The 27378-nt window shown below is 37.0% G+C and overlaps 1 protein-coding gene across 1 annotated transcript in view; it reads right to left on the bottom strand.

The window, feature by feature from the left end:
- The window catches only part of STOX2 (storkhead box 2), a 643160-nt gene that overhangs the window by 910 nt on the left and 614872 nt on the right, over window positions 1-27378 (bottom strand). Inside the window, exon 4 of the mRNA XM_044089850.1 lies at window positions 1-5312. This exon is cut by the window's left edge and continues 910 nt beyond it. Within this exon, the coding sequence (XP_043945785.1) occupies window positions 5117-5312 (196 nt within the window). The 3' untranslated portion in view covers window positions 1-5116. The remainder of the gene's footprint in view (window positions 5313-27378) is intronic.

Below are 27378 nucleotides of genomic sequence, written 5' to 3'. Positions count from 1 at the left end.
TTCTGAGAGAATGCTTCTGGTGTGGTCCCATCAATGGGAGCTCACACAGAACTAGTTACCCTCATTACCATAACTTGGTAATGACCCACAGGATCATAAGATCATATGATATACAGGGCAATGTGAACACAGGTCACGTTCACCTTGCCAACAACAGGCTCTAATACCCCTTCTATGGAGGGCAAGGTCTGTAAACCCCAGAGTAAATTTAATGGTACTTGTCCAGATATCCAAGCTATATCTGAAAAACAACAGAGAACTGCACTGCTTGATCTGTAATGAAAGCTTATTCCACAGCAGAGGGAGACGCTGGTGTCTAATGACTACTTGATGATCAGTCAGTTAATGATGGGAGCCCAGAACAGAGATGTAGTGTTATGTTTAAAGGATGACAGGGAATCACATTGCTTAACCTGTAATGGAAGATTATTCCAGAGCAGAGGGAGGTACTGGAATCTAATGACTGTGATTTCCTTATGAATCACAATCAGGCATGATGAGGATAACAGAGTGATGGTACTGGCAGTTACTTATCATGGGACTACACACAGCCATTTGATAAGACAGACTTTGCCTTACCTATGTGCCTTATGCTGTTGTGCTGTATCATGCTATATGCTGCTGCCTGCCAGCCCTACCACAGGACCACCTACTATGCATTAGGGTAAGCAGTACTCCTGTGTAACATGATGTATATAAATGACGGTAGTCCTGGTGGCATATTAAACAATATGAGCACAATGCTAGAATGCATTAGAGTACAGGGAACTCCTGTGCACCATGATGTCTATGAATGATGGTAGCCCTGGTGGCATATTAAACAATGTGAGCACAATGCTGGTATGCATTAGGGTATGAGGTACTCCTGTGCACCATGATGTCTATGAATGACGGTAGACAGACCTGGTGGCATACTAAACAATGTGAGCACAAAGCTGTTATGCATTAGGGTGTGAGGTACTCCTTTGCACCATGACGTCTATGAATGATGGTAGCCCTGGTGGCATACTAAACAACGTGAGCACAAAGCTGTTATGCATTAGGGTGTGAGGTACTCCTATGCACCATGATGTCTATGAATGATGGTAGACCTGGTGGCATACTAAACAACGTGAGCACAAAGGTGGTATGCATTAGGGTGTGAGGTACTCCTTTGCACCATGATGTCTATGAATGATGGTAGACCTGGTAGCATATTAAACAATGTGAACACAATGCTGGTATGCATTATGGCATTTGGTACTCCTGTGCACCCTGATGTATATGAAAGACGGCAGACCTGGTGGCATACTAAATAACCTGAGCACAATGCTGGTATGCATTATGGTACATGGTACTCCTGTGCGCCATGATGTCTATGAATGAGGGTAGCTCTGGTGGCATACTAAACAACATGAGCACAATGCTGGTATGCATTAGGGTATGCAGTACTCCTGTGCACCATGATGTCTATGAATGACAGAAGCCCTGGTGGCATACTAAAAAATGTGAGCACAATGCAGGTATGCATCTGTCCACTATGATTATGTAGAGTGCGGACTTATGCTCTGAATTTGGGAAGAATATAAATTTGTTGCGCACCTTTCACATGTCACTAGCATGAAACCCAATTTACGCAGCTCTTAGGGTGTGCTTAGAAAAAGCTTGTTAAGCATCCCCATGCACTGTTAAGATTAGGTCTCATGCTATGGCGGGCAGTGACAGCCAGCAAATGGCATTGGAAAAAGATAAAGAAGCTTAAAATCTGTTAGCTACTTCCCTCTACCATACTTATAAACAAAAAGCATAGTAGAACAAAGCACTTAAATTTTAAAGCCCAGTCTTTCAAGAGACACTTTGCTTCTGCCTGCTGTCTGTTTGGCAGCAAAATGTGTTACCAGCTTTCAAAGCCTTTTTTCTGTAACTGATGGTACATGGAGCAGGTAAAGCTCCACGCATTACAATGAATTACGATCAGGTCACCAATCATAACCCTTACTATGTGCGCTTGAAATGGATGCCAAAATTCACCTTCAGAGCTTTGCACTCAATGTGAACTTCTAGGCATTCACGTGTTGAACATATAATAACTTACTTATGATCAGAAAACCCACCACAATCTTCTGATAATACCATGGAGAGTTTTAATTAGGATTAGAGCTGAGGCTTTGATTTTGGCTGCAGTTAGGGTTATTATGTTTAGGTTTAGGGTTATGAAGCATTTAGTGCTTTTTTCATCTTGCATGGGTGACAGGGCAGGCCACGGGCTCATGCAAAAAGTACTGTCGATAATTAGGTGCATTGTGTTTTGCATACTTTAGGTGCATTGTGTTTTGCATACTTTTGAAGAATTTGCTTTTAGACAAAATGGGTTTATTTTTTTTATTTTTTTGCTTATTGATTGTGCCTGATGAATTTGTTTACAAATAGCAGTTCTAGACCCAGTACGATGAACAATATCTTTTGCTTGCATTGAAGGTCTGCAGATGACTTTGACTGGCACTCTGCTTCACCCCTTCCATACACAGCATACTGCCATAAGACTGCCTAATGTCAGGAATAAGCAAGCACCAAATGATGGAGTGTTTCTGACACTTTAATTATGCAATCTGCAGTGTCAGGTTTTAATTGGTAGACAGCACCTATGTTATCAAGTAAAGGCCCTGTGATTCTCTGCATAATAATATAATTAAACTTAAATTAACATCTGAAAGCAAATAATCAGGTGATGAGTACCATGCCAGGCAGCACCAGTGCCTACTTTTGTATTCCCCCCTGGGGTGCCCCAGCATGCAGAGACACCAAATCCTATTAAGAGGCCAACAGCAGCCTGGAAAGGATACTGATAAGCCACATCTGTATACTTCACCAATCAGAAGCAGGACCACACCGAAGTACTTTAATGGCTCATAAATCACGTCTCTCCTTAACTAGAGAAGATGGCTGAAATTAACCTGTTGGCAGAGTCCTGCACCTCCCCCATTAAACTTTCTCCCCTCCCATCCCAGACTACATGCCATCTGTCCAAGGTGGGTAGGACATGTCAGGAGCATTCACAGTATCTGGATTACCTAGAACTCATCCATTGTTTCAAGATAGGAGGGGGTGACACACAGTAACCAGAGAGCTGCTTCTGATGCTTTCTAGCACCAGCAGCAATTTGCTGTCTTAAACTGAAGTTATATGCCACTTTATACATCATCTCTAAAGAATCCTGTTTCAGAGAAAATGAATGGAGGTTCAAAACAATTCTTTGATGGATGAAATGTGGATTTTCAGTTCATCAAACAAATGTCGCTCCTCAGGCAGGTCATGAAAATATTAAATGCTGCACAGGAAGGAATTGTTTTTGTAGGGGGAAAGGTTTATCCATGTCTCTGAGTTTGTGTGACTTTAGAGATGGGGGCAGTAGGGGGTGCTGCACCCTGCAAACATGTTTCCATATTGAATAATACTTCATATTTCAATGAAATATCAGTTCACTGAGTTACATTTAGTCAGTTTGAATTCAGCAGCATGTCTGTTGATGATTCATAGTGGACCCACAGAATGGCCATATTTTCCAAAAAGTATTTGCAAATGCACCAATGTCAGTATGAATAATTTTAGAGTCCACTACTGACAATCCAAGGTGAGCAACTACTAAAATGAGCCAGGCACCCAGAATAATAGCCCTTTCCAGTGAAAGCCTTGACTACTACAACACTCATCCCCTACTTAATTCTCATCACAATTTTTTTTCTTCATTTTCTAGCCAATTAGCAGATTAATATGATGGTAATCCATAAGTTGTAGCACAACATTTTAAGGTTTCATGTAACTAATCACTATTTCAAACCAAATGCACACTGAGAACTAGTATACACAGGCCATGTTTACTGACGAGGAACATGGGAGGATATCTTACCGACGGCAGACTTTCTCAACCGCCACTGAGACTTAGCCATGTCCTAGAACCCACCATCAATGATGGTAAAATAGTCTTGTTTTGGGGGAAATTACTCTGTCATGAGTTGCATAAGAATGGCTATACCCCTTCACTCCAAGTACTTATATGCTGTCGGTGAAGTAAAAGACAACTGTGCAAACACATGGAAAGCAAAATCAGCCTCTCCCAATTATGCAGCATTAAAGAGATGATCTATTTCATACCATCCTACAGGAAAAAAAAAAAACTAAACTGGTCATCAAATGGAGGGTGGACTATGCTCTGTTGCATATGCAGGACATGGCAAATACCTGAGGAGGACGGACAGACACATGCTGGAGTAGATCATCTGAAAGGAATAAATCAGATATGTGACAGCGTTTGCAATGGGACTACAGTTTCTCTTGGTAATCATTCTACTTATAATTCTGACACACATCTCATCATTGTGATCTTTATAAATCTTAGAAAAGAAGTCTTTGCACCTATAAGGAGCTCACAATGCAGCATCCAGGTCTGAAAGCCTAATGTAGGCTGACATTCCAAATTACACCCGCTCAAATAAATCTCCCACCAGAGACAACTACAGGACGCAGATGCAGTTCACACTGCACATTTTGCCACAAAAGTTTTAAAAACAGCAGCATCAACAACATCGATCCACTGAAATGTATTTTGGGGGAAATGTTTTGCTCTTTGCAGTACAGTCTTGATTTCATTCATATTTTGGATTACTTGCCCCAGGAGAAGCATTGCAAATAATCTTCCACTCCACCGATGTTTGAGTCATTACGTCTTAATGAAAAAGAAGCAGTGGACTCCACCATTCACAGGCACTCTCTGAAACTCAAGTGACACATCACATTTCTGTGACATTAAGCTGGAACTGTCAGGTACATGACTGAAATATTGTACATCACCCTTAACAGTGTCTAGACTCTTGTATATGTTATGTGCTTGTTAAGATCTGTGATGCTAACTGTACTTTTTAATCCCTTAGCGACCTTCAGGTGCTACATGAGCTGAACTGTGGAAAGCAAAGCTTTGACGTCTAGCACACACTGTTTCATTTAAACCAAGTAGCAGCACACTTTTGGTAAATGCAACAAAACAATGGCCTAGAGATATCAATGTCCAAAGATGTAAACTTCGATCCCCAGTGTATTAGATGTATTATGGGTACAACATGAGGTTTGTAACCTAGCACTGTCAAACACTTGTAATCGAGGCTTGCAGACAGTTTGAAGGTTTCTGTAATTTTTCAGCATCTGCTGCTGGTGGGTTTGCAGTCATTCTGAAGTTGAAGGGTGCGGTTGTTCCCACATGGCCAGGGCTAAGACTGGGGTTCTGTCGTCTGTTACTTTCAACAATGCTGGAAGTGTTGGAAGCAAGGCTTTCCCTGGTACTATACAAAGAAAAAAAAGAAAAAAATAAATATACAGGAAATAAAATGACATATCATAAGTCTCTGCATAGCGATCATCTGCATGTCTTTAACAAAATAGTTTTCAGATACTGCCTTACTTCCTGTGGCATTGCCTTCATCACCAAAATTCAACAAAAACAAGTAAATACAAATTGTTGACCATCAGAAAAACGTCAACTGGGGTGTTTCACTAGTTAATTATCTTTAATGTGCAGAATGGTTAACAAGAATTGTAGGCCTAGGAAGTTTAGAGGACTGATTAGAACATTCAAAGGAAAAAAAAATACACATTTTATCATGCTTGCAACAGAATGAAAAAAAGCTGTGTACAATGATGCGACAACAAACACTTACCAGAACTTTTCCTTATGTGACTGCTTAGAATTAACATTCTTGTTTTATAAATATTCAAAATATGTGACTTCAAATAAGATTCTTTAGTGACACTACCTAAATAATTATCTTAAAATTAAAGGCCCTAGGTTGGTGATGTAAAATATAAAAAACAAGCCCCTCTGCCAGTCAAATACATGCTCTATATCAAAACAGGAGAAAGACTTCCTCTCTCCACCATCAAATCATCACTCAGACACAGCCGTTGGGCACAACAGTAAATATGGATGGTTTATTGTACCTTCATTCTCGTATGCCATAAAGTGCTGTTGTGGAATATACATCATCAGAGCGCAGCTGTGGAATATACATCCATTTTAAGGCTGAATGATAATAACTACCTGCAGTAAAGTTACTCTTGGAATACTTTATGAACATTCTGACTTCCTATGCACTTTTCTTTAACTGTTTACTGATTGTACTTCTGTGAAGTGACACCAGCAGTATGCAGTTATGACAAGCATTAAGTGAATTTTACTTCAGTTGTTGAAACTATATAATGAAGCTTCAGTGTAACTGGAAACTTATCATCATGTACAGATCATCAAAGTATAACACGAAATGTACTATTGCCTTTGTGCTGCATTGTCTCTTCCACATGGCTGTACAAGTTCAAGATTAGTTTATAAAAGTAAGTGGGTGTTGGGGGCACAAAAGGTTATCATACTGTTCTGTATTGTCATAGCATAACAATAGAATGTTGTAGTTTTCAGCAATAGCAAGTAAGATGCCCTATTTTCATTAGGCTATATTTTACAATTCTTGGTTGCAAATGTTTAATTTGCTATTAGTTTATCTTTGTTTAATTGCCATAACCACTTGGATTAAAAATCTCAAAGCAAAGTAAAATGCTAAGTTGCAGAACTGAATTTCATAAAATGGACATTAATACTAATGTAAATATGCCACTATTGTAGTGAAACTTCACTCTATAAGCTGTATCGTTAATTTTCCCTGGGCTTTGGGTAGTCACAAGGCAAGAAATTAAAGGATATGTATACCTATTACCAGATATTACATAACATAAGAACCATCCAGGTGCCTTCATTGGGTATTTGCTATGATGAGCCCCTTCCAACCTGTTTCCACAAGTCAATTAAAACAGAAGGTAAACTTACAGATCACCCTAAGCCACATAACACTAGATATGCCTTGTTCAGCTTCTCCTGCTACATTACCCAGAACTACTCAACATTTTTCCTTCTTAGATTAGGTTCTGTTTGGAAGCAAGCCATTGGCTAACATCTCAGCTATGAATTTGCTTTCTCAAAGCCACATTCATGGGAAAAGTAGCCAGAGTAACTGTGTAGTTCCACTTATTATACGAGTGACAAAGATATCAGTAGAGAGGGTTGTGCTGTAAATGGGGAATCCAGAAACTACAGCAAAAGGTCAGTACTTTATAACTTGCTTTGAGCTAGCAGTAGGTCCACAGTGATTTAGTACCTAGTTAATATTTCTGCCAGGAAGGCCACATTATTCTGGAGTCTTGACTAGCAGGTGAGAGCAAAAATATGTTAGGTACCACACACAGATATTTGCAGCTGGCACAGTACATAATGTACATGTGCAATGTGTCAGTTATTAAAATCACAAGAATACACACGTGTAAACATATAAAAAGCATAACTTGATCAGAGTAGGTGAAGAAATTAGCGAAGCATACGTGGTTTACACTTCCTGATGAAAACAGAGGGTCTGCAGGAAAACTGCAATGTAGGGGGAATGAGATGAGAGGGTCTATACTAGATCAGCGAACGCTTAAACAAGCGAACGCTGATTGATTGACCTTATTTTAGCGAAAGTTAAAAATATCGAAGCAACAGAAACTTGAATTCTTTCCTAGGGAAAGAATTTCGTTGTCCATTTCTGTTGCTTTGGTATTTTCAGTGCCATGGTGGAAAGTTACAGGTCGGATTCAGGTAAGTGTGCGATTGTGTGGATGTGAGTGTTAGGGTGGGTTAGATGAGTTAGGGTTAGGGCTCGCGTTACGTATGTGTGCAATAACGTGAGGGTTAGGGCGGGTTTAGGTGAGTTAGGGTTAGGGAGCGGGTGAGGTGAGTGTGCGATAGTGACGGACCTTAGCGTTTGGGTTTGGGTTAAGGTAAGTGGATAGTTAGTGGTGTGTGCATAGTTTAGTGTAGGATTAGGTGTCAGATTTTAGGTGTATGTGTGTGGATTTCTGTTTGTTTGGTGTGCTTGTGCTGTGTGTATGTGTTTTGGATCAGCAATTTTTTTCCCTAGGAAAAAAATCACTGATCTGACAGTTTGAGATTGTAAGCTTTCGCTTACATAAGGTCGATCAATCAGCGTTCGCTTTTTTAAGCGTTCGCTGATCTAATATAGACCCAAATATGATAGGATGCAACAGAAAAGTACATAATACATGTGAGTAGAATATGTGGAGTTTAGCAGGATCTTAAAGGTGGAAAGCTAGCTTACTTAGTTTATTCATGTAGAAAACATTAAGGACTAAGCAGATGTCACATGTCATCTAGTTATACTGGAGGGAGAATCTGGAAAATCTCACTTAGCAAAATTTACAAACAAGCAAAGTGATTTGGTACAGAGGACAATAAATATGAGACCACAAACCAGGGGTAGTGAGAGGAGTGCTTAGATGGGAAGACTGACAAAGAAGCAGTTTTTAATATCTTATGGGTTATGAGAGGGACAGTTAAGCAAGTAATGGTCAGACTAAAAAAAGCAGTACAGTAGCAAGCAAAATGATAGAAGGCCTTGAGTAGTATGGCAAGTCACATAATGGTGGAAGGCATTTTAAGTTACAGGTAGTTAGGAAAAAAGTGCAATAAATAAGTGGATTCTTGCAGAAATAAATGCCAAGACAATTCATAAAATACAGACTCTGCATCTGCTGCATGTCATTTTTAATGGGGCTCAAAATGCAAAAATACACTTTGTTTCACAAAACCACTGACTAACAAGTATGTCTTTATGGGTCTATATTACTAGAACGAACGCTTAAATGTTCGAATCTGTAAAGGTCAACCTTTACAGATCGAACACTTAAACATTCGAAATAGTAAAACAGTATATAAAAAAAAAAACATGTAGAAAGGGTTTAGGCAGGGGGACAAGCCCCCCTGCACCCCCTACAAGTCCTGCTACTTAAATATACCAACTCCAACATCACACTTCAGTGAACTACAGTGCGGAAATGGGAAATTTCTCATTCTCTACACTGTAGCAGGATCTTGGATTTGGTATATTAAAGTAGGGGGTGTGGGTGTGCAGGTGGGCTTGCCTCCCTGCTTAAACCCTTTAGTTTTTTTTTCTATTGTGTATTTTTTTTTTTAATTTTTGTAAAATTTCGATCGCTTAACTGTTCAATCTCTAAAGGTCGACCTTTAGAGATTCGAACATTTAAGCGGTTGAGCATCTAATATAGACCCGTCTGTATGAAGGTCAAGGATTTAAATTCTGCCCAATCATATCTTCATCAGTTGTCTCCATATCAGAAGCTTAAGACTCAAAAATGTCCCAAAATTACAAAAAATGAAGTGAGTTTTAACGTTAAGTACCTGGAAACTCTGGAAACTGCTATTACACATTTAAAGGATTTTTTGTAGGGAAGAAATCCCCCCTTGCACCCCACACTCCTTCTGCTTATATATATACTAACTCTGACATTGCTGTATCTTGGAAAAGAGGGAATGCTCCAAGATATGGCAGTTTCAGAGTTCTCTTTCTCTATGATTACACTGAGAAATGCAGTTATATTCCTTGAACATACGACAGGAATTTTCATCAGTTGAGATATGCTAACTGATCTCAGTCACAAAGGAAACCTAAAATGTCAAAGAAGTATAGTAGAGAGTTGATTATCCAAACTAATTGGGAGCTAGGGAAGGTCAGATAATCAAACATAAATGAACCAGATGAAAAACTTTTAAAATCTTGTTTTTATATGGCACTTTTCAACCATTCAGTGATTCCAGCAGACAATACAGAATGTTTTTTATACACAAGCTGGCTACAAGCTCAAAAAACTTGCTCAAATGAATACGTGTCATATTTACATATTGAGACTTCATTATTTTATCTAGTCTAGTTCGGATAATTGACATTTCAGATAATCGATGTTCGGCTAATCGACTCTCTTCTGTAACATAATTCCTACACAGAAACCATAATTATTAGTTCATGTAACAATGAAAATGTCTGCCTACATTCTCATGCCATTTTAAACTGCAATTTGGTCCCAGTCTTTCTAGATGCAGCACCAGACACATGCCCTTTTTTCCCTACCTTTCCTGACACCAAGTCTACCATTCTATTTTTTAATGCTGTAGCCATGTAAACATAAAGGTATTAAGTATTGCAAAGTTTCAGTTACTATTCAACACTATTTCTGCACACCCGTTTAAAAAACACACTTTTAATGTTATAATGATAAACAGAGTGCCAGCTTTCAATTTTTATATGGCAGTTCACCATGACATTATGAAACACTCTAGTCTTCCAGAAAGAAACATGATGAAATATGGCATCAATTAATCTGGAGAAAAAAAATGATTAAAAATGCATTCAGTTATACAAGGTAACATTAACAACATACTGCCAAACCCTGCTGCACCTTATCCTCCCCGTTGCCTACTGGACATACCTTTCTGGTGCTTACTGGATGGCATGGATGCCATATTCTACATATGATAAACCCTTCCTACAAAATACTTGGTATGTCCTGGGATCAGTGATATTAGGGATGACGTCTCAGCTAGTATAACAGCAAACTATAAACCAGAAAAGACTCTCCTGATACTTCCTGTAATTTACCACACATTCCATTCCATTCTTTCTTTCTGACGCAAGAATAATCATTAAACTATTTTCTCTGTCTTTGTAGACACAGATCGTAGAGCTGTACCAGCTATTAAAGAAAATACAAATGTCAATAAATATTTTTTTAAACATACAGACTATGGAAAAGGCCTTAAACAACTCTGCATGTGCACATTACCCATACACATGTCACAAAGGCTGCTCTTTCTCCCTGTCACTCAAACACATGTCCTGAATCAGGTTAACCCACAACATAACAAACCTCAACTATAACAAAACTTCTTGTTTGGACAAATATGACTAACAATACTGAGCCACATATGGCTTCCACGCTCCAAGGCATTAGTGTGACAATAATCAAAACACACTACAGCAGGAAACAGAAACTTAACAAAGTAATATAACAAATTTCCTCACAAGTTTTCTGAGGAGTAGAGAAGCTGACAAAAAAGGACACAGAAGTTCTGTCCTACATATACTTCCACAAAAAGACGTGTCTTGACTCTTTTGTAATGCCCAAAACCTGAGTGGGCATTACTCTCATTTCATCCAAAGATAGTCTTCTTGGCTTTATCACATTCTGTAAATACCTCAAAAATTCTTTGCTCAGGAATTCTGGATAAAAACATCTTCTGAGATGGTTGTACACTGATCAACAACTTAACTTTAACTCTCCCTGTGTGAAACCGAAACTGATAAATAAGAGCTACAATTTCTGCCAGCTTGAATAAAACTAAGTTACAGGCTAGTAAGTACACTGCCTGATTCGCCAGCAAAGAAGAAATTCAGAGAACCTTAAAGAAAATCAACTAGAAAAAGTGAAAAGAAAACACAATGACTGGGAAGAATCCTGCAGCAACTCAGCAAAAAGCAGTTCAAATTTCAGCTTTGGTACAAGAGATAAGAAAAAAACAGACAGCAATCAGTGTGTGTTGGAGCACAGGCTGTAAAATGTGCTTTAGCATTGGTAACATTAATTTCATGTTAGGTAAAGCCTGTGGGTGTACCTGTCTATTTGGGGCAATTGTTCATATCTGGTAGGGTAAACTTCATTTTTTGAAGATGTACACAGTTTTGTGTGTTTGTTCTAAGTTAGTAGTCTATGGAGGTGTTCTGAAAGTGTATTTTTTTACTTGGGGATTTCATTAAAAAAAGTCTTGAAAAATGTGACATAAGTTCATATAGGGATGACTGGAGGGACAGATTCATAACCCAGAGGCTCCCTTCACTCTGGAATAAAATCCCAGTCCAGGTTAGGTAGAGTCCCTCATTGACTCTCTTCAAGAGGAATCTTGATGAGTGGATGGGAGATCGTAGGTTTACCCCGGGTATCACTTCTGCGTCACTGTTAGACAGAGGCACAGTATACTAACCTCGAAAAAGGGCATAGCAAAATTCATTTAAAATGGGTGGCGAAAGCCAAACACACTCTGGCTAGGCTTATAAATGCCCTAGGGCAGATAGCCTAGTATGAACCTATGAACAAGAAACAACTGTATAAAAGATCAACCTGCCAAACATTAGTGTGTGCATGTAACACAAAAGTTGGAAATGTACATTCAAAAGGCTGTCATGTATAACTGGTAGAAACACTAACTTCTTATCATAATGGCTTTGCTATCCATATTATTTTGGAATGTAAATGGCCCTAGAGGTACAGACAAAAACTAAGAACATCAAATTATATCAAGAAGTGCAGAGTGAAAATAACAATATTGCAGGAGATACACTGGAAAGAAATGAGCATGTAAATTTGATAAAGGATTTCAGGATGGAAATTCAGTAGAATATCAGGGACAAAGGAAAAGAGGAGCAATTATACTAAATGCTATAGGAAATATAGTGATAGAAGACAGAAAAAGAGAAAAATGGTAGATTTGTGGTAATATAGGGTTACTGGCAAAGGAGAAGGATTACACTGGCATGTATTTTACATTCTACCAAAAACTGCTACTATGGAGCTAAACAAAATTTTGCGAAAAATAACCAGCTTTCTGCAGGGAATATTCTTTATAGGTGGGGACTGGAACTTGATTTGCAACAGTGAGGACATATCTGTGGGACCTAGAAAGGAAAATATAACAAAAGAGGGTGGATTTCTGTAGAAATTTATGAAAATATTTTTGGTATGGAAGATTGGAAGATGTGAATTCAGTAATAGGAACTCAGAGTGATAATTTATTATTTCCCAAGGTACAATAACTGTCCCAGACCGGATAGAAATGACATTCCACAGGAATATATGCATTTAATTGAAAGCTCCGATACACATCCAGTAAACATTTTAGATTACAAACCAATAAAAAATAAGACAAAAATGGAAGGCACTGAAGTAAAAACGAGACACTGTTTTTTCCTACCTATCTCTTAAAAATGATAAATTTAAGGAATAGGTAGTGGAAATTATTCTAAAATTGTTATGGAAGATATAAATTTCTTCAGAGGTTATAGCTACTGAGTGGAATAAAATGAAAATGGAGTTTAAAATTAGGGTAGTAATAAAAGAAAAAGATATGATTAAGAAGTCAAAGAAAGAGGGGCTGATCAAGGTTAAAGTATATGTAAGATTTGGTTTCACTTAAATTTAGTTTGCTAGACATAAAAACAGTATTCTCTTTGCATGGGCCTAGAAATGCAGCCATGTCAAAGTAGATGTTTTTCTTCATTTTGCATTCAGTTTCAATAGAAAGGAATGTTTCAGTAACCTTCAGTCAAGAATACAGATGAGAATAAAATTATAACAGCATGTACAGTACATTAAGTACAAACAGGCTTGGGAACTAGGGTTAAAGAGATGTGTACAACTTGTAGGAAATGTACAGGGTTTTGGTATTACTTAGGAAAGATACTTCAGACACAGAAGTTAGTTCAGACATACGCAAAAAGTCACTGGAGTGCAGTCCACTGAAGTTTGGCACACACACTTAAGAGTGAGTGCAGAAGTCGGGTCAAATATCCAACATTCCAGAATATTAATTATATTATTCAGAAGGAAAAGAACAATGCTGAGTATAATGAGTACAGAAGCTATGTAACTGAGTCTATTTCAGTTTATCAGTACTGTTATTAGAGACAGTAAAATTTGATTTGTGTATTGAAAACTATACCAAGAACCACAACTGATAATAAATCCAGAAGCACAAAAGCAATCAAGCGGACAGCTGGTGATATGCATGAATGAATAAAAAGAATTCTTTTTATTCATTCATCCATATCACCAGCTATCCGCTTGATTGCTTTTGTGCTTCTGGTTTGATTTGTGTATTGTCGACATCTACCTCCACTTATATAATAAAACATTCTTAACCAAACTACAGTGTATGCAGATTTTTATAATGAAAGGTATAAGATTTAGCACATAAAGGAGAGATATGCACCTGTTCAGCATAGTTCTCGGTAATTAACAGGTAAAGGCATTCATTCCAGGCTCATTCCAGTTTCTTCCAGTTATCTGCAGTTTATTCCAGTATTCTATAGTCCTTTCAGTTCTTACAGTATTGCAGAATAGGGGGAATCTCACAGAACAAGAAGATGCAAAACTGCAGCGTGCTGAAGAGAAAAATAAGGGAGAATCTGGATAATATCCATAAGAAAGACTGCTATTAATAACTCCGGTGCACAAAAAAATTTTAGCATAAAGTCTTAGGCAACAGAGAGTAGAAAGGGTTGCCGCCAAACTTAGGGTGCCTTTAGCAATAAAAATAACCAGAGATCTTGTAGAGGTATTAAGGAATATTTCAGAAATGTTATGAAAAATTATATATAGCAGAGAAATGTGGAAAGTAAGAAACAGCACAAATGGAAATATTTATGGAAGACTTGAGTATGCTAAAGTTAGAGGTAGAAGACGTTCAACAACTAACAATGGTGATGTATAATAAATCTGCAGGAAAATCTCCAGGAAGAGACAGTATTTCTGTGAAAGTTTGGAAGTTAGGAGGGAATAAAGTGGCAAAGATCTGGAAGCTTAAGAGTATTTTAAAAGGAGGGGAAGCACCAACATCTTGGAAGAAAGGTCTGGTGTTTGCAATACCTAAAGATGGTAAAGCTCCATTAGACCTAGCTTCATATAGACCCACTTCAAATTTCACCCATGACTAAAAAGTGTCAATACTAGCTAAAAGAATGAAAAGGTGTTGCCAAAATTGACAGATATAGATCAAGGCGATTTTGTCGAGAGGAGGCAAACAATTGACAAAATAAAAAGAATAATGGCGATCCAGAGGGAAGACGAATGTAAGAAAATACTGCTGTTGTTGGTGAGTCTGGATGCAGAAAAACATTCAACAGAGTAAGCTGGCATTTTATGAGTAGAGCAATGGAAGCATTTGCTTTTTCTGAAAAAATAACAACATTAATTAGGAGGACATAAAGGATCAGAGGCAAGAATTAAAGTGGGAGGGTTCCTCTCTGATAAGTTGTGTTAAACAGAAGAACCAGAAATGGTTGTCTTCTTCCCCTTTATTTGCCTTACATCCAGAGCCACTGGCAAAGAAAATAAGGGATTTAGAAATTGAAGGATATAATCGGTATGGTAATCAAGAAAAGTTACTTTATTTGTAGATGATATTATTTTGTACCTGATAAATCCAGAAAAGAACATCTCAGTGTTGAGAAACATTTTGAGACAGTTTCAACCGTTTCAAGTCTTTTCAAGATATAAAATTAATGAAGATAAAACAAAAGCTATAGCTGCAAATTATGTACCCACAGAGTAATTGGTTTAGGAATATCCATATTTATGGGGACATGATAAGATGAAGTATTTAGGAGCACAGATTAAAAAGTCTTCAGTAAAGGATATGTGGGAAGAGACTAAACAAACATCACCAAAATTATCTGTTCAAAAGACATAAACCTAACCTTGCCTGTTATATAAATAGGACCTGCTGGAGAGACAGGTATCTATCCTAGAGACTACCCTGTCTCTGGAACAGGCTCCACATCCATGTGAAGCAGAGCTCTTCCCTAACCCAATTCAAGTGTAACTTGGACAACTGGATGGGGAACAGGACATTTATCCCCATATTGGCACCTATGTCTTAAATAGACACAGGCAGTCTGCAAATGTTTCATCTCCCAGGCCCCTGTTTGTAAATGTTTCACCTCCCAAGCCCCTACTTACACTACCAGAACTTGTCAGATATTTGGGATGTATGGCTAGGTTTAAAAAGACCCTTGTAGCCGTTAACATAGTAAACACCTATGAACCTTAAAGATAATAACAAAAACTGAGAAAATGGAAGTTCTTACTTATAAATACAAGCAGTGAAAATGTTTTTAGTCCCTTTACTTTTACATACAGGTCAGGCTTATTTTTATCAACCAGAGGAGAGTTTGTGGAAAATAATTAATACTTGAAGGAATTTATGTGGGAGTGGTAGAGGGCAAGGGTTAATTGGGATAAGCTGATGCATCAAATGGAACAAGATGGTTTATGACTACCTGATTTGAAGGGATATTTTAGAGCAACACAATTAAGTCTCACATGTATTACATAAGCAGAAAGTTATAATTCAGTGTGGAAACGGATACTGATAAAGCAGGGGGAAATTCAAGAAATAATAAGAGACTGGAATTTTGGATGAAAATCCTTAAGGAGAATAACAGCAGCCATACAGAATATTAAAAAATAATTTCACAAAGAGGGAATGTAGAAACGAAAATTAGTAAAGAAAAAGTTAAAAAAAAACAGAAGTTGAAGTTATGCAGTGCTTGCAAAGTTAAGGATTTGGTGTAGAAGATCTAACACACGTTACATCACAGCATAATGGAGTGAGTCCCCAAAGTAAGGAGAAATAGGAAACCAGGAGACATCTGAAGAAGAAAAATGGACATGGGAAATAAAATAATAAATTCTCACTCTGAGTTCCTATTACTGAATTCACATTTTAATATGGTATAATATTTATGCAAAGCAGAAAGCAAAACTAATCAACACAAAAACAGCAGCACCAAAGATATTTGAAGAGAAATACAGGCAAAGGAATTCAGACATGGAAAACTTTACAATGCAAAAAATAAGAAGACAAAGAGGAATAGTAGAAAAGGAGATTAGTAATGGAGAAGTTAAAGAAATGGAAACTGAGGTTATGGGGTATCTGTGAAGTGAAGGATTCAGTGGAGAAAAATTAACTCAGAAAGTATCACAGCAGGATAGAGCAATGGACATCCAAATTAAGGAAAATCAATGAAACAGAAGCAACTGGTCAGTTGCCATATGAAGACATTTTGGAGCCTTCCACAGGAAATCAGTATAAATGTTCACTTGAAGTTGGACAGCAAGGGAAGGAACAGGAATGAGTTCCTATATGACAGAGCAACATATGACACAGGATACAATTGAAGACAATGTGCCACAGGAAGATGCTATAGAACTCTCTATAGAATGCCTGGAGGAAATGGAGAACAAAAAAAAATGTGCCCCCGGTTTAGAAGAAAATGAGTTAAGAGAAGATTTACATGATTTAATAAAGATAGATAGACATATTAAGCTCAATGAAAGAAATAGACTGCAGAAGGTTAATAACACCCAAAAAGTCAGTAGTTTGATAAAACAAATGAACACAGTAATAAGGTCTGCCCATAGAGATCCACGCAATATAACAGAGGTAAACAGGATATATTACTGTGCAGCTAAATTAATAACAGATAAAATTCTACCACAAGAACACAGGGTAGTAAGGGAAAGGAAGGGGAGAAATCGAATAGCATTATGGAAGTATCAAATAGAGAAATATATAAAGCAATTAAGACAAGAATTGCCACTGTTAGAAGAGCACAGAACAGGGAGCAGATCAACAAAAATAATCAGAAAGATAGACGTGATAAAAGCAATGCTCAGTATTATAATGGAGATTATCCAATAATAGTTCCTACAACTGATAAAGACCAAAGCCAAAAGTACAAAAATCCAAAGCATAAAAATTGGCAAGACCACCACAGCCAATAAAAACTGTATTTATTAAAACAAGATAAGCGCTTTTGCATTGTGCAGCCACTTCATCAGATCATATGACATACATAATCAAGATTTTAATAAATAGCAAAGCAATAACATAGTCAACATTGAGTGCTTCATTTAAAGTTTACCAATTACAATTTTATTTCAATTTTATTTCAATTTGCACCCTTTTAGGGTGGGTTTAAAAGGAACACAACCGTTATGGCCAGGATATGTATCAGCCTGCATTCTTGATATCTATTTAAGTTCAGCAGTCTCAGTGACATTAACTAAAGCACCCCCCCTCTACTGTTCATATATACAGATTGCAACACCCTGAATTTAAAACTATGGTTCACCTTTTCTTTAGTATCTTTTGCCAAAGCATTGTTTTTATTTCCTATTCTAATATCATATAAATGTGAAAAGATTCTATCTTTCAGTTTATTGTTGGTTTTACCAACATAAAAACAACAACAAAATGTACAGGTCGCTGAATAAATAATATTTTGAGTGCAACAATCAGCATAAAACCTAGGTTGAAAAATAAAATTTAAATGTGGGTGCCTATACACCTGTTCCTTACATACAACAGAACAAGTTCTACACTTGCGACACATATAAGTACCCTTCCTATCTGATAACTGGATTTAGACCTGCCTTCCATATAAGGTTGATTACTACATAGTTACCTCTTCAAATTTAGGCAATTCTTATATAAAAACATGGTTTTTGCCCAATTATTCCTGCTGTTTTCGCATCAGTTGTTAAAATTCTCCAATTCCTTTGTATAATTTCACTAACTGCACTAATGCCACTTGTATATTTAATAGCAAATCTAAGTTTCTGTCTCATATATAAATGAGAGTTGTTGCCCCTGGTCCCATGCTTCTTCCGAGAGAAGTATGGTGCTGCAGTAGTTCTTCTCTCATTATGGACTAATACCGTGTTCCTATCTAACACATCTTTATTATAGCCCCTTTCCAGGAAAAGGGCCATCATGTTATTTATATTGGTCTCAAAAACATTGTCATCAGTACAAAACCTTGACATCCTCATGAACTGACTCTTTACAACATTACGATAGATAAATCTAGGATGCATACTGTCATAAACTAATAAACCATTCTTCCAACATTCTTTACGATAAAATAATGCATTAACTTTACCTTTAGAATCAAAAGCTAAATGCACATCCAAAACATCTATCTCCAGACCTGAAGTGGACATCGTAAATTTTAAAAAATCAGTAGTCTGATTAATGTATTCTATAAAGGTAACCAGTTCCTGCAGTGTGCCTCCCCATATGAAAGAAATGTCAACAAAATGAAGACAGAACTTGATGTTATGAATGTACGAGTTATTAGCAAATACATATGTCTCTTCTCATGCATTCATTACCAAGTTAGTGTATGAGTTCGCACAGGGGGTGCCCATGGCAACCCCCCATTTTTGAGGTAAATAGCGCTCCCATACATAAAAACATTATTACTCAATACAAGATCTAATAAGCAACAAATATTAACAAGTGTATTATTATAATCGGTTTGATGTGTCAATATGCTCCTAATGGTGTCCAGTCCATGTTCATTGGGTATACATGTAAATGAATTATTCACATCAAGTGTAACAAAAGCCCATTCATATCACCATATGACTCAGTAAACACTTAAACATTGTTCTGCATATTTTAACATGTTGGGAAGGGAAGTCAGGACAATTTTCAATTCACTTTCTATAAAGATTGAACAAGTCTGTGTAACCCATCCTTTGCCTGAAACTATTGGGTGTAATGGAGGGTCATTTAAACTCTTGTGTACCTTAGGTAGACCTTTTATCAAAGGTTTCTTGGGATGATCAATGTACAGAAAATCAAACAAAGTCTCATCTATTATACCATTCATTAACATCTCATAAAGTGTGTTATGTACATAACTTATAATAGCTCACACTATTTCCCTGTTAATCACATCATAGATGGCTTCTTCATTTAACATTATTAGCATTCGATTATGATAACCATAAGAATTAAGTATCACAATAGACCCTCCTTTATCAGCAGGTCTTATACTGACATTATTTTTCAAACCATTCAAAGCTTCCCTTTCCGCTGCAGTCAGGTTATGAAAAGATTTCTGATGTTTACCATAGCCATACTCACAAATTTCATCTTTACATAACCTAATAAAAGTTTGTACGTGAGCAGGTAACTGTGATGTAAAGGTACTAGACCGTTGCACAATGCAAAAGCGCTTATCTTGTTTTAATAAATGCAGTTTTTATTGGCTGTGGTGGTCTTGCCAACTTTTATGCTTCAGTATTATAATGGATCAGGATCTATCTTGCACTATTGCAAATAATAAACTAAAAATCTCGGCACAGGCAGAAAAACTTATAAATAAAAATATAAAGAAAAAGTACAAAATAAGCAATTTATTGATGACCCCCAAAAACTTCTACAGAGAATTGGGAAAAAAAGCAAAATAAATTGAAAGACCACCCAAAAAAAAAGAAATAGATACACTTTGGAGAAATATCTATGAAGATCCTGTGGAACATAAAGATGCTAAATGGCTAGAAGAAGTAAAAGAAAGAATAAGAAGTTCAAAGATACAAGATATGAAATGGGATGAAGTAACAGGTACAGAGACTGAAACAAAGTTAAGAAAAGCTTCCAATTGGTAAACCCCAGGCCCAGATGCAGTACCTAACTTCTGGCTAAAAGTATTAACATCTCTGCATGAAGATTTAGCCATGAATAAGAACTATTTATATGGGGTCTATAGTAGAACACCGAACTTTCAAAATTTCGAGTGTTCTAATATCGACCCGTTTTCAGCGAATGCTGAAAATATCGAAGAAACAGAAAACCAAATTTTTTCCTAGGGAAAGAATTTGGTTGTCCATTTCTGTTGCTTCTGTATTTTCAGCACTGTGGTGGAAAGTTACGAGTCGGGTTCAGGTAAGTGTGCGATTGTGTGGACGTGAGGGTTAGAGCGGGGTAGGTGAGTTAGGGTTAGGGCACTGGAGAGGTGACTGTGCGATAGTGACAGACCTTTGGGTTAGGGTTTGGGTTAAGGTAAGTGGATAGTTAGTGGTGTATATAGTTTAGTGTAGGGTTAGGTGTAAGAGTTTAGGTATATGTGTGTCGATTGCTGTTTGGTGTGCTTGTGTTGTGTGTATGTGTTTTGGAACAGCGATTTTTTTTCCTAGGAAAAAATTTGCTGTTCTGTATGTTCAATGTTTTAAATTTTCGATTAATAGGGTTCGATATTAGAACACTTGAAATTTTGAAAGTTCAGTGTTCTAATATAGACCCTTTATATGCACAACCTGAACAGACACCAACCTGGTTAACAACAGGGAAAACAATGCTCCTACTTAATTAAGAGTGAACCTGCAAGTTATCCTAAAAATTATAGATCAATAATTTGCCTTCCAACGACATATAAACTATACACCAGTGATGCTGACAGAGTTTATAGTCATTTAGAAGAAAATTCAATCATAGGAATAGAACAAAGGGGTAATAAAAGAAAGTCATATGGAAGAAGGATCACTTGTTGCTAAATAAAGTCATAACGGAGAACTGTAAAAAGAGGAAGAATCTAAGTATGGCATGGATTGACTACAAAAAAATGTGATATTATCCCACACTAATGGATAAAAGAGTGCTTAAAAATGTATAAGATACACCCTACACTGACTGACTGCATTACAGTGACCATGAAACAGTGGCAGACTGCATTACAATTTCTGTGATACAGTGGCAGACCACTTTGCAATTAAGCCATGATAAAGTACAAATTATTATTCCAGAGATAAAAATTCAAACGGGGATATTCCAGGGTGACTCCCTGTCACCCCTGCTATTCTGTCTTGCCCTTAACCCATTAAACTGTTTACTTAACAGACTGGGCCATGGCTATAATTTGGCTCCTAGACTTCTCATCTTCTGCAGTGCAGTGTAGGGAAAAATGACCTTCTGAATTATTATTATAATAATATGGTAAATTGGTGCACTACATCTACAAGTCATATAACCTGGTGATGGCTGCACATCTTTTTACGATACCTATCTCAGTGCGAGTCCAGTCATTTATACTGTTCCTTATTCTACTTTAGGAAGTGCTTCTCTGAATATTCGGCTTCATTTACAAGGTCTGTCTAGGAAATCAAGGTTCAAAATATTTAGTTTTCCCAAAAACATAAAAAGGATCCATGACTGCAATCTCACTAGTCACTTACACTGCAAAGCTGAACATCCTTGGGATAAGGAGATATTCTTTTTTTTTCTCAAAGGGTATGCGATTTCAGAGTAATACATAATTTAAGTTTTGCGGGTATTGGGATTCTGAGGGTATGCAAAAAGTTTTTTTTTTTCTTTGTTACAGCAAGATTATACTCATGAACATTTTTCTTGGTTAGAAAAGCCAACATTTATATTGGCAAGCTTTCTAAAGGGATCTTTCCCTTTAATGACAGCGCCTACTCACTGCAGAATGTTATGTACCTATAGTGATGTGGGGAAGGCACTGGTCTTACTCTGTCTCACTTATCATCTGATCCCACTAACTTGCAAATACTGAACAATCTTTATGGATTCCTAACTATTTTAACATTACACTATTAACCTTTCATTCTAGGCTCACAGGAAGTAGTTATCTGATAATCTGAATGCTTGACATGAAACATTTGGTCCCAAATTTTGTAATTACTGAATGACTTAGAAGTTCTTTACACATCACCAGCTCACTTCCTGCCTTTGGTTGCTGCAACTCTCTGCCAAAATGCAAAGTATGAAATATTAAAAACACTAGTTACACAGATTTTACAATGCAGGATTGCAGTTTATGGAGTTCACTAACTACTTTTATATTGTTTACAAATATTTAAATTAGTCAGTATGCAGGCAGTTTATCTCAGAGGGTTAAGGCTATGAGATAATAAGCTTCATCCTGTAGTCTTGGGTTTGGCTTTTTGTATGACTCTGAGCAAATCGCTTAATGAGATAGGGCTCCTGGGTCACGCTTGAAAAGGGATACTTGTGTGCAGAGGTCTATCTCTATTAAATTAACAAATAAATACATTTTAATATAAATTTTGTGTCTTTCGGCTTTTCCCGGTTAGGGGTCACCACAGTGGAACTCCGGGCCGCTAATGATTGGCAGTAGATTTTTACGTACTGGCTTGCCGGGCCTAACGCACAACCTTCAATGAAGGAACGCCCATTCACGCATGTCGCTACACAGAAGACGCTCTATCTGAGAATCGAACGGGCAACGTCTAACTGTGAGGCGACAATGCTACCGCAGCACCACCACCGATAATGTACATAGGTATAGCAATTGTCATCTGTACTGTCATGATGCAGACTACGATGACGGTACAAATGACTCTGTCTTTCTCCCTGTATCTCTCTAGTGCATTTATTTATTTATTTATTTATTTATTTATTCATTCATTTATTTATTTATTTTTTATGTTTGTTAACTGGGTATGCCCGACATTTTCAGTGGAGGCCCGGAGAGAAAAGCTCCAAACAGAGAAATAAAAATTAAAAAATATTTACATCAGACGATATTCTTAACAATAATATAACAGGCTAATTTACAACATATCAGAAACAGTTTCAAGAAAAGATAGTTATAACAATAATATAACTATCTAATACTAAACAATGGTAGAAAAGAAAAGAGAAAAAACATAGGAGAAATAATGGGTGTGTAGAACAGGATGCACTACAACACAATACAGAATGCTATGTATACAAATTAGGTGTAAGGAGACATTAATAAAAGTTTAATGGAAAAAAATTTGTAAGATATAAAGAAGAACAGAGGGAGATGTGGGAAAGAGAACAGAAAGTGAGAAACTAAATAATAGGTGGTTAAGCGGAAGAGAGGCTGAAAGTGTTAGCTGGAAAGTAATGGAATGTTATTGTTAGCGGCATATTGGGATTGGTAAATGAGCACAGCCAGTTGAGCATAAGGTGCTCTTTTAGTAGATGTTTGAATCTGGAGTCCTTAAAAGAGCTATCTTGGTTAATGCATAGTCTTATTATTCTGCGAACCACTGCCTTTAGTATGTTTGCGGATCATTTTACTGATGATTACCACTGAAAGGAATTCAGGATGTATAGGCCACCAACTCATTTATATTTGCAGCAAAAGGGTGCCAGTGTATTTACAGAAAAGGCAGGCTTTTAACAGAACATATACTATGTCATCATAGTAATGGTTCCTGTCAGTGCCTAAGTTAACCGTTTTGTTTATTCAAGTCATTGCAAACACTAATTTTATTGTTCTTTGTAGTTATCAGCATTTTATCTGTTGTCCTAACAATTCTAAAATCTTAGTTGCTTTTTTTTTCTTTACAGAAAACAACTAGTACCAAAAAATAAAAAGCAAACGATGTATACCACACTTGAGGTTTGTGTAGTTATTAAAATTTTAAGCACTTTTGCTCCACTGGAACTCCATCAGAACTTATCATTTCCTTTTCCTTTTAAATGATACTTAATCAGATAGAATTACACAAAATAACTGAATAACCCCTTAATTTGTCATTTGGAAATCAACTATTAAAAGGAACCTTCACATCAACTGAATCTGCCTCAATTCAAATATTCCATAAGTATACACATATACATTTAGAAACAATTACATATTAAAAAAATCCACAATATTCCCAAATGCCCTCCAATAAAAACGATCAAATACTTATTTAACCACCCAAAAAAACTTTTTTAAAAACATTTGTGCAGTCACTGATACCTGGTTTAAGGCTGCAGAGAGCAACCCAGCTATACCAGGTTACATTTCCTTCCACACATTCAGACCACAAACTGAAGGTGTGAGAACTAAAGGGGGTGGTGTGTCAATATTCATTAAAGATAAATACACCTCTAGACTGGTTAAACAGCACAATTCCCTTGAATTACTTCAAGTGCAATTGACTGTAGGTAAGACCTCTCTTCAGGTCATTGCCAGCTATAGGGCCCCCTTCATGAATCAGGACATCCACTCAACCTACTTGGATCTAAAATACAACCAAACACCCTGGTTTTGGATAACTTTAATTATCCCCCCTATAGACTGGGTAAATAATACGTGTTCACACTGACTTGCCCAAAGGTTCCTGGACTTTGTTAACTCTAATGCCCTGGACCAGCTGGTTGACATACCCACAAGGGGTTCAAACATCCTGGACCTGGTGCTCAACAACATGGGGTACCACTGCACCACCGCCAGTGTGTGGCCATCCCTGGTTAGATCTGACCACAAATCAGTCTTGCTAGAAGTAACTATAGCACAAGACCCCTCCCCCTTAGCAACAACTAAAAAAACTCCTCCAAGGCCAATTGCAACCTCTTACGTGATGGCATAAATAGCTTCATAGCCCCACCTCCACTGATGGAACAGACACCTATGCCGAGTTATACACAACACTTTATAAAAGCACACGTACACTTTGTATTGACTCTGCTGTACCTGGTAGAACCAAAGCAAGGAAAAACAAACCTGCCTGGTGGACAACTGCCATTAATAGGCTATACAACAGGAAAAAGAAATTGCTGTTTAAGAGTAGGAAGGAATGGTCTCAAAACTGGAAACACTTCCTCCTCAACTTAAACAAGTAAATAAGACTCCTAGTGAAGTCCTCCAAAGCTAACTATGAATCCAAATTAGCTTCCCTAACTAAGGATAACCACAAGGCATTCTTTAGTTACATCCGTAACCACAAAGGTAAGGCCCAAACTTGCGCTGAACTTGTAGTTAATGGTACTACATATATATAGAACCTGTGGATATAGCAAACCTGCTCGCTGTGAGGTTCAGTGTCTCCACCACATATACCCCAAAGCATCCCTAACACCTATCCCATGCATAGTATCTCTGAAGAGGCAGGTCTTAAATGCCTTCTCCAAGGCCAAAAACACAGCCTCTATATGACCAGACAACATCCTGGGCTGACTGCTATCACTTCTCATGTTGACTTCCTTAGATATAAGTATGAATATGAGAGAAGCTTTGTTAGCATTGACCAGTTAATGAATAGACTTCGAGCTAACAAGGTCAAGAAAATGAATAGAGATCAAATAGTGTACAATAATGGTTAAGCGTACCCTAAACCTTCTTTGGCTCAAGTTGGTACAGCAATTTCACACAGCAGTGATAATGGTCTTAATGCAACAGATAATGACTTTAATTCCAATGTTTCCGACACCGTTATGACAGCTATAAATCAAAGCCCTACACTTGAACAAGGCCAAGGTAGATGGCTTTGTGTTAACAATAAGAACACCAATAACCACCTAACTGACAACTCGACTAACAGTAACCAAATCAATAAACTGAATCCTCATAATGACAACCGTTCTGGTGCAATACCAAAAAAAAAACTAATTATGGTCATCAACAACAACAAAAAAACAAGCAGCGCACGAACAACAGACCCAGGAGATAACATATCACTGGCAACAACATGTTGCCATTGTGAAAAACAAAACAGGCGATTTTAACATCTTCAATTATTCTTGCATTGAGACTGATCCAGTATTAGTCGAACTCCTAGCAAAGGGGAACACTTTTGTTCCTAGCCAACAGATGGACATAGTTCAAACAATTAAAGACTTAATGTTTTTGTGAGAAAATTGAACTTGAATATTTTGTTTGGCAACTGTGATTATACAACTCACCCTTTTAGAGTTGCCAGCGAGTATAACCCTCCTTTACACCCAGTATTGAACTTGTTCGAAACTGTTACCGAGATGGATTTGAGATATTTAGTGAATAACCATAATAAATTGTTCCATAATAACACGCAAGCTACAAATATTACTCGAGATGAAGTTATTTCACTAAATATTTTTAAGTCACTTAATGTAAGAGCAATAAAACCCGATAAGGGCGGGGGTTTAGCTATTTTTGATCTATCTGACTATATAGATAGAGTACAGAGTATTTTAGGCAGTAAGACTTATGACAAGGTAACTATCAATGAAGTTAATGTTGCTTATAATCGAATTAAAGGCTACATTAGTGATTTATTTATAGAGGGGTTTATAGATGTCAACTTGTATAATTACATGACTATAGTCTGGCCAAAAATTCCTGTCATGTTTGCAGTACCTAAAATTCACAAGAATATATCTAATCCACCATTTAGACCACTAATTGATGGCCATAATTCGATCACATATTCTTGTGCAAAAGTGGTTGACCATATATTAAAAAAGTATCTGTTAACTGAGCCACAAGTTTGTAAAGACTTGTGGGCATTTTTGAAAAACATAAATGATATTCCCTATGACAACAACACCCAATTTGTTACAATTGACGTAGTAGACCTCTATACGTCAATTTCACATCTTGAAGGTATTGAATGGGTCAATTTATTCCTTATTAGTAAAGGAGCTTCCAGCCAAGAAATGTATTTAGTGACGACCCTTCTGGACATCATTCTTACCAATAATTATTTTTCTTTTTACAATGAACTATTTTTACAAAAATGCGGTGTAGCAATGGGTTCCTCTTGCGGAGCAAGTTTTGCTAACACCGTTATGGTGTACTGGGAAAAGCATTATGTATTTGAAAATACTGAATGGATATCTAACATTATGTACTATACACGCTTCCTTGATGACATATTCATACTATTTCGAGGCAGTTCTTAGTTAGTTACCAATTTCTTAGACTACCTTAACAGTACTACTAATTTTTTTAAATTTACATTCAACTTTCAGGAAGTAAGTATCAACTATTTAGACGTCAACTTAGAAAAGGACATCATAAATAAAAGATACATTTTGAAAATACATAGGAAAAGTACATACTGCAATTCTTTTTAGCATTTTACAAGTTCGCACCCCTTACCACAAAAACGGGCTATAATTAAGGGCCA

Source organism: Protopterus annectens, chromosome 12.part0 (assembly GCF_019279795.1).
Source record: "Protopterus annectens isolate FY-2018-M chromosome 12.part0, PAN1.0, whole genome shotgun sequence".
In the NCBI taxonomy this organism is placed as follows: domain Eukaryota; kingdom Metazoa; phylum Chordata; order Ceratodontiformes; family Protopteridae; genus Protopterus; species Protopterus annectens.
The sequence above is the reverse complement of the archived record's forward strand: the minus strand, read 5'-3'. Positions and strand labels throughout refer to the sequence as shown.